The sequence below is a fragment of the Grampus griseus genome (genome assembly GCF_964374135.1).
Source record: "Grampus griseus genome assembly, chromosome: 6".
Taxonomy (NCBI): Eukaryota; Metazoa; Chordata; class Mammalia; order Artiodactyla; family Delphinidae; genus Grampus; species Grampus griseus.
This window is the reverse complement of record NC_139000.1, coordinates 13,465,547-13,477,708: the sequence shown is the minus strand read 5'-3', so window position 1 is coordinate 13,477,708 and position 12,162 is coordinate 13,465,547. Positions and strand designations below refer to the sequence as shown.

The 12,162-nt window shown below is 37.6% G+C and overlaps 1 protein-coding gene across 1 annotated transcript in view; it reads right to left on the bottom strand.

Annotated features, from left to right (window-relative positions):
- C5 (complement C5) overlaps positions 1-11,253 on the bottom strand; it is a 79,373-nt gene extending 68,120 nt beyond the window's left edge. Inside the window, exons 1-4 of the mRNA XM_082656721.1 lie at positions 11,150-11,253; positions 7,923-8,115; positions 5,831-5,993; positions 637-707 (exon numbers count right to left, since the gene is read on the bottom strand). Of these exons, the coding sequence (XP_082512847.1) occupies positions 637-707; positions 5,831-5,993; positions 7,923-8,115; positions 11,150-11,214 (492 nt within the window). The 5' untranslated portion in view covers positions 11,215-11,253. The remainder of the gene's footprint in view (positions 1-636; positions 708-5,830; positions 5,994-7,922; positions 8,116-11,149) is intronic.
- Between the last annotated feature and the right edge of the window lie 909 nt (positions 11,254-12,162).

Sequence of the window (12,162 nt, the reverse complement as noted above, 5' to 3'; positions counted from 1 at the left end):
GATTCAAGGTTATTCCGATACAATCTTCTTTTTCATTTGTGCTCTGTTAAGGTTTTCGGGTTTTTGGTTATTTGAGTAGGAGGAAAGGTACTGCAACCTATAGTGAAGGACCAATTACTAGTACACCTACTGTTAATAGGTGAGCAGTTATCTCCCCACAAAAATTTGTAGGGTTGTGACACGAACTGGGAAGACCATGGGAGTTTATTTCACATGTGCATATCATCTGTTACATAGGTCATGGCTGATGAAAAGCTGATAACAGCTGATCTTTATCTCATGGGTTAGCACTATTTTTCATGTGTTAGTATGTTAGTTACTAAAGCCTAAAGTGCTCAAGTGTATTGTACAAATAAAAAATCTCAGACATAATAGGCATTCAACTAATTCTTAGTGATTGATCAGTGTTCTTCAAGAAATAAATCATGAAGGATATATTTAAATGATTTAGTTTAAAACATAACTTGTTGAGATTTCATTTTCATGAGGTTTTTACATATTGTAGAGGTATAAACCTACAATTTTATACTCACAGAAGGTGTTCAACAACCATTTCCTGAACACTGAATGAGTTAGTATAGTGTGAGGGCAGGATTATGGAACAGAGTATCTCATCCAAATAAATAACATACTTACTATGAAAGTTAAGACAGTTTCTCTTTTGGCTGGCTTCAAGTCATCGTTCAGTGAATAAACTCTAACCTTTACTGTAAGAATAATTGATATCATCAAAAACTTTGCTAAGCACAGTATTTTGATTTTTTACAATAGTCACCCTTAAAAGAGATGAGCTTCATTTTAAAAATTCAATACACAGTCATACATGAAAATCCATATTTAAAAGAAAGGAAAAGTTAGTTTGTAGACATATACATACCAATGATTTTTTTCTTTTAAAGAGAATCCTTTTGGATTCCTTTAAAGAGCTACTTTCTAGTGAATTTAAAGTACAGTTCACTTTATTAAAATATATTTACATACATCTTTTTGGGAATAAATATATAGTACAAAATTAGTTATATCTGTAATTAGGCCACTGTTTATAAAGAATTTCATAGTAGGGACTTCCCTGGTGGTCCAGCGGATAAGACTCCGCGCTCCCAATGCAGGGGACACGGGTTTGATCCCTGGTCAGGGAACTAAGATCCCACATCCCGCATGCCACACGGCATGGACCAAAAAAAAAAAAAAAAAAAAAGAATTTCATAGTAGCAAAATAGTGATGTCTACCATATGGTTATATGGGAGTATAATAAATTGTCTCATATTAAAGTTGAAGATTTTAATGGAAAATTAGGTACTTTGTTTCAGACATTATACACTCTTACAACAAGGCCCCAAATTGTCTCTTACTGTTACTAAAGATAGCACTGAATTCTATGGTTTTGTTATATTTATTGAGGCAGATCCTACAATTGTTCTCTCATTGTTAAAAGAATAATGGCAGGGGCTCAATAACAATTAGTTCTCTTCCACTTCTCTCTGTCAGTTAATAGATCCCCACCTTTTAAAAAAAAGCATCTGCTTAGCTTTTAACTCATAGCTGCTTGAGACTTGCTGATCTAGTTCCTTCCAATGACATATTATAATTTCTCTAGGGTTTTACTGATGCTCAAATCATTTCATGGCCAAAACTTTAACCACAAAATAAAATTGAGCTGATGCCATAAACCTTTTAAAGGGTCGGTATTATGCAAAGCTCTACACAAGAAGCCACGTGTTAAGCGCTCTAAAATTTGTTTCCCTATACCATAAGATCAAAGCAAAATGCTCAGTAAATCCCTCCACTCTGCTGTCCCCTCACCCCTGTCTCTCTCCTCGAGTCTTCCCTCCTGCTTTATGAACATACCTGGTCCAGGCCTGAGCATCACTGGGATGCTGCCAGAGGCAGTATGCCACAAAAGTTAAGAGCTCAGGCCCTCGAGTTCAAAACTTGGGTTTCACTCCTGCCTCTGCCACTTTCTAATGTGACCCAGAGCAGGATACCTAATCCCTCTACACCTTAGTTCCTGCATCTGTAAAATAGGACTGCTAGTATCTGCTTCATAGTATGTGAGCCTAAATGAGGCAAAGCTTTTGCATAACCCGGCACATAATAACTGATCAATAAATGTTTATTATTTTTATTTTATACTACTTCTATGGCTACTACTTGTTCACTTTCTAACCCATTTTGTGTTAGGTTAGAAAATTAATCTTGTCTTCATAGCAATGGTGTATCAAAGGTAAGATTAATAATTTTTTTGTACCAAAGATATAGCTTATTAATTTAAAAATGTATATTGAATGCCTTCTATGTGCAGATACTATGCTAGGCACAGAGATATGGTGGTGACAAATCAGACATGGAATTCCTCTAATGGAGTGGAGGAGAGAGGCAAACACAAGATGACACAAAGTAAATGTAAAATTCCAGGGGTAGGAAGTGCTATAAAAGACACTCCTTGGCTTTCTGAGTGTGGAAGAGGGAGCTTTGAAGCAGAGAAGGCTGCCCTTTATGGGATGGCACGTAAGGGTTGAGTAGGAGTTAAGAAGGCAAGGAAGGGGCATGAATATACCAGGAAGAGGTACACAAGCTTTACTGTGGATAGGAAAATGGTGTGAGAAAGCAACTGAAAAGAGGTCAGCTTGGCTGGTGTCCACCGATGAAGGGGAACATGGTGGGTGATAAGGTTGGAGGGGAAGGCAGGACACAGGCTGTGTGAAATTGAAGGATTTTGGTCAATACTCTGAAGGCCTTTGTCCTATAAAGGCTTGAAGATTTAAGCCTCTATCCTAAAGATGCTTATAAGAAAAATCCCTCAACGATCTTCAGATTAAATGTGTGCATTGGGACATAAGAGCTATAAACAGCAAGATGTAATCAATTTTTAAAAGAATTACTTCTCAATCATTCTTTTTCTTCTGTGTAAATAAGGCTTTACGCTATTCCACAGATTAAATGATAATGGGAAATACTTTCCTAGTGCTTACTCTGTGGTAGGCAGTGTTTGAAGTATTGACACATATAAATTCACTTAACTCTCACAACAACTCTATGAGGTAAGTTCTATTATTATCTCCATTATACAGATGAGGAAAATGGGGCTCAGAAATATTAACTCACACAGGGTCACAGAGCTAATAAGAGCCCAAGCTGGGATTTGAACCCAACAATTTGGCTCCAGAGTTTGCTTTTAACCACTATACTTCACTACTTCTCAGTAATGAGTCAATATTTATTTATTTATTTTAAAAGATTTATTTACTTTTTAAATTTTATTTATTTATTTTGGCTGCGCTGGGTCTTAGTCGTGGCACCCAGGATCTTTGTTGTGGCATGCGGGATCTTTTAGTTGCAGCATGCGAACTCTTAGTTGCGGCATGCATGCAGGATCTTGTTCCCTGACCAGGGATCGAACCCCGGCCCCCTGCACTGGGAGCGCAGAGTCTTACCCACTGGACCACCAGGGAAGTCCCAATGAGTCAATATTTAGAGGAGTGGCTTCCCTGGTGGTGCAGTGGTTAAGAATCCGCCTGCCAATGCAGGAGACACTGGTTCGAGCCCTGGTCCAGGAAGATCCCACATGATGCAGAGCAACTAAGCCTGCAAGCCACAACTACTGAGCCCGTGTGCCACAACTACGTGCCTAGAGCCCATGCTCTGCAATGAGAAGCCACCGTGCACCGCAACGAAGAGTAGCCCCCACTTGCCACAACTAGAGAAAGCCTGCACACAGCAATGAAGACCCAACACACCCAAAAATAAATAAATAAATATATTAAAAAAAGAAATTTAGAAGAAAGTTCTCTAGTTCTCCTCTATGATTAGAATAGATGAGGATACCACATCTTCTTACACTAAAGTTCTGACAAAGAAATAACATATGAGGCTGTTCTTAATTTTTTTTTAAGACTTTTTTGATGTGGACCATTTTTAAAGTCTTCATTGAATCTGTTATAATACCGCTTCTGTTTTATGTTTTGGTCTTTTGGCCACGAGGCATGTGGGATCTTAGCTCCCCGACCAGGGATCAAACCCACATCCCCTGCATTGCAAGGTGGATTCTTAACCACTGTACCACCAGGGAAGTCCCAAGGCTATTCTTAAGGAAAGCCTTGATAGCTAAGAGAGGTCCCAGGCTCTGGGTATCAGACTACTTGTTGGACAAAGATGAGGATGCTAAATAGTAGGTAGTGTCAACAGGACCCAATTAATGAAGCTTCCTCTAACATAGGAGGAACACAAGGGTATGGATATATTTGTTTCTGGGTATGATGTTTAAAAAGGGCCCAAGCTTTATGGGCAGAGACTATCTCCATGTACACCAAGTCATCTTGGAGTCAAGAGAGTACTATTCTGGCTATGATATTCTGTCCAAGCCGAAAGCAATACCCCACCCTCTCTAGGCCTTTCCTTTCTGAGCTGGTCATAACAGGAGCTCCTGCTAAAAAGGTAGTGGTGCAGGTCTGTTCCACCCCATACTATCAACATCAACCAATATGCAGCAGGTATCTACTACCTGAAATGTTTTCAACAAAGCTGGCTGGTCTTGCCTCCCTTCCTCTTTCCTTCACCAATAATGTCATTATTGAAACTCCATAACCTCCCCCTTCCACATACAGTTCTCTCATAATTCCATCTCTGATGTGCTCAAAAGTTAATTCTGGTAACAGGGAGTGATGGAGGAATCGAAGGTTTTGCAGACACATGAACATATGTGGTCAGCATTCACACTTTTCTGTGTTTATTGTTGGTTTCTTAGGAATAAATCCAGTCAATTGTCAATCCCAGAGTTTTGACTGGCTATCCTGCCCTTTCCCCCTCTAACAGATAAACCAAGAATACAAAACAATGTTCTAATAGGAACTTTCTTTAGGCAGATCCCTTTAGAAAATTAATATCCATATATTTCTGTGATTTAGTTTATATTTTGCTGAAACATCTGATTCTTAGGGTTTGATTTGTTTTCTGAATTTGAGGATTAGCTCCAAAGTAATAGACCTTTTTTTATGATCACTGCTTTATAATAAATTATCTTCTTATTGCCAAAATAATATTTGCAGTTACATCTTAAAATTGTTTAATAATAAGACCTAACACTACATTTCACAATTCTTAAATAGTTTTTTTTCTACATGGGAATAACTGATGAGGTAGATAATATAACTGTTAATTTTTGCCATTTCCATATGAATTTAAGATTTATATTTAAAATCAAATTTAAAATTAATTCTGTTTAATTGTTTAACAATTTCTGTATGAATTTAAAATTAAAATGATATTTATAAGTGTAAAAATCACTGGGAATTGAGACTCTTTTGAGCAAGTTGGAAACCTATCTCCACTTAAATTCAAGTTTTAAAAAGCTCTACAGTGATATTGGCCAGTAATTTACTTTTTTTGTGGTATCTTTGTCTGGTTTTGGTATCAGGGTGATGGTGGCCTCATAGAATGAGTTTGGGAGTGTTCACACTACTATATTTAAAATAGATAACCAACAAGGACCTACTGTATAGCACAGGGCCCTCTGCTCAATATTCTGTAATAACCTCAATGGGAAAAGAATTTGAAAAAGAATAGTTATATGTATATGTATAACTGAATCATTTTGCTGTATACTTGAAACTAACACAACATTGTAAATCAACTATACTCCAATATAAAATAAAAATTAAAAATAAATAAATAAAAACTCTTCCCCACATCCAGAGTTCAGTTTAAATAAATGCCATCATCATTTACCCAGCTGTTCAAGCTTGGGGAAAAAAACCCAAAAACCTCTACAGTATAGTGTCAATCCCAATCCCACTCCCCCGCCCCCAGAGAGAGAAGCATTTTATAATCTACCTGACTGGTGTGGAGTGTAAACAGGTTTGTCTGTATGAATGAAGAGGAATCCATTGTCATAGGTTATTGGCATTTTTTTTGATTTTGAAAAATGCTTTGATACAACATCCAAATACACATGTGAAACTGGGTCTTGTCCTCCAGACAATTGTTTGGGTTGTATCTGTAAAAGACAATGTTGATGGAAAAGAGTATAATAATTTTAAGGATATAAAACATGTTATTTAAAAAGTAGTATAGGAGCCAAAGTAGTAAATAAATTTTGCCCAAAGCCCTTCAATATCAAATGTCATAATCAACATTTAGCTTTAAGCAATTAAAATTTTTTCGGGGGCTTCCCTGGTGGCGCAGCGGTTGAGAGTCCGCCTGCCTATGCAGGGGGCACGGGTTCGTGCCCGGGTACGGGAAGATCCCACATGCTGCGGAGTGGCTAGGCCAGTGAGCCATGGCCGCTGAGCCTGCGCGTCTGGAGCCTTGTGCTCCGCAATGGGAGAGGCCACAACAGTTAGAGGCCCGCATACCACAAAAAAAAAAAATCTTTTTGGTTCTGTGCTTCCCAAATTTTACATGCATTTAGTAAAAACTACTACTATAGGAGCTCTCTTAAACTTTCACTTCATCAGCTTGTTGGATTAGCCCATGTTCTCCATCCCCTCAGTTCAACATCCTGACTGATGTTCAGGACACTTTGTATCCTATCTACATCCTTCTGCTTCCACGGGTTGAGCAATGTGCTTTCCAATTTGTCTATGTAATTGTAATGATCCACTTTACACTGCATGATATGCATATTTAATACACAGAAAGTAACAGAAGAAAGAAAAGTGTTTTTTTTTGTTTTTTTTTTTTGCGGTACGCGGGCCTCTCACTGTTGTGGCCTCTCCCGTTGCGGAACACAGGCTCCGGACGCGCAGGCTCAGCGGCCATGCCTCACGGGCCCAGCCACTCCGCGGCATGTGGGATCTTCCCGGACCGGGTCACGAACCCGTGTCCCCTGCATCGGTAGGTGGACTCTCAACCACTGCGCCACCAGGGAAGCCCAGAAAAGTGTTTTTATGAAAACTTCGGCTTTGAAAACATGAGATAAAAGTTAATCACTAAAACAAACCATGTTAAATTAGATATGTGAGAGTACTGTAAAAATTTGGAAAACGGTAAAAATCTATAAAGATTCTGCACTCAGATTGCTTTGCAAGTATCTAAGTTCTTTCTCTACTTTAAGGAAATAGAAACTGTAGAACAAATGATTCGTTAAAGCTGTGACACATTATAAATAAGAATCTCTGCTCCAACCAGTGGACCCAAGAAAAGACCTGGGCACAACATTTAACGATTAGCAAATAAAGATACATTGTAACGTTAAGATAAAGTTAAATGCTTAAGGTATGCATCAATTTTGTGATTTCCCCACCCTAATTTACTTTTCCAATTAGCCATCTGAGTTAGAACTGTTCAACAGAGCTCTGTGTGATAAGGGAGAGCTGTTCAGTATGGTGCCACCAGTTACCTGTGGCTATTTAAGCACTTGAAAGGTGGCTAGTATGAGTGATTAACTGAATTTTTTACTTTAGTTACATTTGATTGATTTAAATTTAAAGGTAACAGTCACATGTGTGTGGCTAATGGCATCAGATAAGAGTGTCTACATTTGGGAAATGAATTTTATTTCTTAATAAACCTAAAAAGTGGAAGTATTTGTTAAGAGGTTAGAGCATTTACCATCAAGAACATTAATCAAAGAATTCCTACATTTGGTTAGAATTTATTTAGATCAGCGTTTCTCAAACCTGAGTAATACACAGATCCCGTTTAAAGGATAAAATGTTTTGGAGGACTCTCAGTGTTGTCTTTTTATTATTTGCAATATAATAAAAACTATTTTTAGTACAATGTTACTTAAATATGTACAAACCTAAAAGTAAGTATAATATTCTTGTGCTTATGACTCATTAGTGACTGACATCATCTAATAATCACGCAGTGGTAGAGTGGTATAAATGATCAAATCTCTGTGTTATCAATACTCAAACTTGGTACACATTTTACTGAGAATATTCTATATATATAAAGAAACTGAAGGATAAATACATACTGTTAAGAGTGCAGAATTTTGGAATTTATTTACTGTGGATAAAATAACATGGCCTGAAGAATAAGTAAATTTTTTGTCAGGATAACTTTTGATAGAGATTGTTGCATCAAATTCTTCAGTGTATCCATAAACTTGAATTACAATATTTTCAGATGCTCCAACACAGAATACTTTTGGTGCTGAAATGACATACCTGTTGAAATAGGAAAAGAGAAGGAACAGTATATTTATATGACATTTTTTGTTATACTTCTGATTTTTTTTTAAATCTCACTTGAGAGATTCAATTTAAAATAGGCACATTTGGGGCCTTCCTTGGTGGCGCAGTGTTTAAGAATCCACCTGCCAGGGCTTCCCTGGTGGTGCAGTGGTTGAGAGTCCGCCTGCCAATGCAGGGGACACGGGTTCGTGCCCCGGTCTGGGAAGATCCCACATGCCGCAGAGCAGCTGGGCCCGTGAGCCATGGCCGCTGAGCCTGCGCGTCCAGAGCCTGTGCTCCGCAACGGGAGAGGCCACAATAGTGAGAGGCCCACATACCGCAAAAAAAAAAAAAAAAAGAATCCGCCTGCCAATGCAGGGGACATGGGTTCCAGCCCTGGTCCGGGAAGATCCCACATGCCGCAGAGCAACAAGGCCCATGCGTCACAGCCACTGAGCCTGCGCTCTAGAGCCCGCGAGCCACAACTGCTGAGCCCGCGTGCTGCAACTGCTGAAGCCCATGTGCCTAGAGCCCGTGTTCTGCAACAGGAGAGGCCACCACAATAAGAAGCTCACACGCTACAGCGGGGAGTAGCCCCTGCTCACCACAACTAGAGAAAGTGCACCCACAGCAACGAAGACCCAATGCAGCCAAAAAATAAAATAAAAAATAAAATAAAAATAAATAAAATAGGCACATATTCTCAACTTAAAATGATATTTTTAAATCAACATTTATTTGTGGTTTACGATAATTTCATCTTCTCAATTCCCCATGTGCTTACCCAGGAACAGCAGAAAATGAGGAATGTTCAGCTTTGATGATAATAAGGTACAGTTACTGAAATCTTACTCAGTGTTAGGTACTATTTTAAGACATATATATATATATATATATATATATATATATATATATATATATATATATAAACTCACTGTGTTGTGACAACCCCTCTATGAAAAAAGTCTTACTATTACTCCGACTTTACAGAGGAAGAAACTGATAATTGACTTCCCCAAGGTCACATAGCTATTAAATTACAGAATTAGGAATTGAACCCGAGCAGCCCGTTTCCTGAATTAACACGTTCAATTGCTAGGCTAAACTGAATTTATCAAGAATTTTTGCAAGAGAAATTTAGAAAAAAAAAGTTATTTTAATTTTGATATTGTTAGAAGTTTTATATTTTTCAGTTTAGTATTGTTTTACTTTTGATTGTCTATGTGGTGGTGGTGGTGAAATATAAAATAATTCATGCTTCAGGTCCCTAAAAGACAGCTCTGGAACCACTCATTCATACAGACTTTTGTCCTTACTGATACATTAGTAGCTATAAAGTATTTCATACTTTTCTTATTTTCTTTCAATAGTTGTAGAGAATATGGCCACTGAGCTTGCAGAGAGGCACAAATTCTAGTTTGGTTTCTACCTGGAATGTTCTTTCTCCAGATATTTGCATGGTTTGCTCTGTTACTTCCTTCAAGCTCTGTTTGAGTGTCACCTCCTTAGAGAACCTTCCCTGTCTACACTTATAAATAGTGCCCCATCATTTCTTTATCTTCTTACTCTCCTTTATTTTTTTCCTTCATGGTACCAATAACTACCTGACCTTATTTATTTACTCATTCACTCATTGGTTCATTCATTGGTTCATCATTTTCTTCTCCCACTTGAATGCAAGCTCTGTATCATCTACTATATCCTCAGTGCCTATCACATAGTAGGTGCTGAAAAAATTTTTGTTGAATCAATCAATTAAATTTATTGATTCCCATGTTGTAAATGGCATACTCCCACTTTTTCAGAGAAAGAGAGAAGATGTTTATTGAGGGCCAGTACAGTGTAGTAGAAAAAATTAAGTATCATGGGACCCAGGTTCTAGTCCTAGTTCTACCACTAATTTGAAGTCATTTAATCCAATTTCTCTGAACTTCAGTCGGCTGTCTTTCAAGAAGGAATAAACGAAAACTAACCAGGAAATGGGGTGATTGTGACCATGTGAGAAAATCAGATTAGGGTTGGGAGAGTGCTATAAATTTATGACATCCTAAGTATACATTTATATTTATAATATATTTTACATATTTAAAGTATACATTTATAACAAAATGGGAAAAAATTGAAGCGGTAAAGAGGAGTCCATAATACAAGTCCTACTTCTGTTTCTCTTAGTGGTGTGACCTTTGGCAAGTTACTTTCTCTATCTGGATTTATCCTTACAGGAAATGAGTAGGTTTGATTAGATATTCTCCAGTTACTTATCAGTACTAAAATGTTATTTCTTGATATGATATCAATATTTTAAAGATTTAGTTTAAAATACACATTATTTCAATAATAACACTAAAATTTATAAAGCATTAGCTCATAAATTTGGAAGTAATTATAACCATAGATTTTTCAAACCACAGGCTTAGAATTGAACCCCAAGTAACCCTTGCTTTACTATGTACAGTACACGGAAAACACAAAGAAAACTCTGCACCAGATAGAAACAAGCCAGAAACACCAAGAAAGTTTATTATCTTGAGTTTAGTTTGTGCTGTTTTGAAGAGGAATTTGAATAATCACTTATGTAAATTTTTATAAGTAACAATCCCCTAAAACTGTCATGTTGTTAGCCACTCATCAAATCAAAATGCTACATGACTTTCTTATTCAGAGGTGAGACTATTCACTTAGTGCTCCCAGAAGTAGAAAGTTATTTACAAATTAACACAGTCTGGGGCTTCCCTGGTGGCGCAGTGGTTGAGAGTCCGCCTGCCGATGCAGAGGACACGGGTTCGTGCCCCGGTCTGGGAAGATCCCACGTGCTGCGGAGCGACTGGGCCCGTGAGCCATGGCTGCTAAGCCTGCGTGTCCGGAGCCTGTGCTCCGCAACGGGAGAGGGCACAACAGTGAGAGGCCCGCGTACCGCAAAAAAAGCAAACAAACAAAAAACCAAATTAACACAGTCTGTTGAATTTACTTTTTCACTCATCACATTAATAAGATGCATTGAAAAATAAAGATGGGTTGTTTTACTTACGTTTGTTCCTGTCCCCAACTTTTCCCCACAAAGATTAAAAAACAAAGTATGCCCCACAGGCCCATGCTGGAGGTAGCAGTAAACCATGGATATAACGCTCCTGAAGTTACTCTCCTTTTAAATAAACCGAGATTGAAGAACTTGGGTAAATTGGTTTACTGGTTAATTATTAATGTCAAGAAGAGGGACTTCTAAGTAGGAAAAGTAAAATTGGAACTGAAACACCCTTTAATGCCCAGGTATAAAAGTAGGAGTTTTTTTATAGAGTCCTACACCTAGATAATTTATTTTGATGAATACAAATAAAAGGATTCTAACATAAGAGTTTGGCACTGAAATGAATGGCTCAAAATTAGAAACCAGTAAGTTGCATTGTCTTTGGCCTTTCATCTCTTAACCAGGCAATTGCTCTGATGTTTTATCATCTGTGAGCATGCCTTTGGAGGCCCTCTGATACAGATGGAGACCCACCTGGATTCAGTTTCACACTGAGGTGATTTTAGAATGGGCCTGGTTTAGAGAGGGCTTATGAGGTGTCTTTCTAGAGAAGACCTGAACAGTAGTGTCATTGGCACTGGAAATGGTGAAAGGAGAAGACAGATCTGCAAAGGAAGTCTATGGAATAATTCCTTGGTCTGTCCCAGTCTAGAGAAGAAGCTGAATGTTAGGTAGAGAAAAGATTGTGACTGGCAATGAAAACATCATGTTGAGGATGCTGCATCATTCTCTAGGGAAAAAATGACCAATCAAATTCTTTAGTTTTTAGTGGGGAATGGATATCCTACAATATCTATTAATTCATAAAGCATAAATTCAAAATTTGCATTCATTCAGGCACAGAATATCTTTATTTTCTAAAAAATAAACTTACTTTTCAGTGAGGTTTTAAATTATTTTAATATAAGAGCGCAAGAAAAACAAAGCTTCCTATGACAAATGAGTCTAGTAATTAATTTAGAATGAAATAAAAATTTTATCTTTAAGATTTTTATGATACTTTATGCTTACTAGAA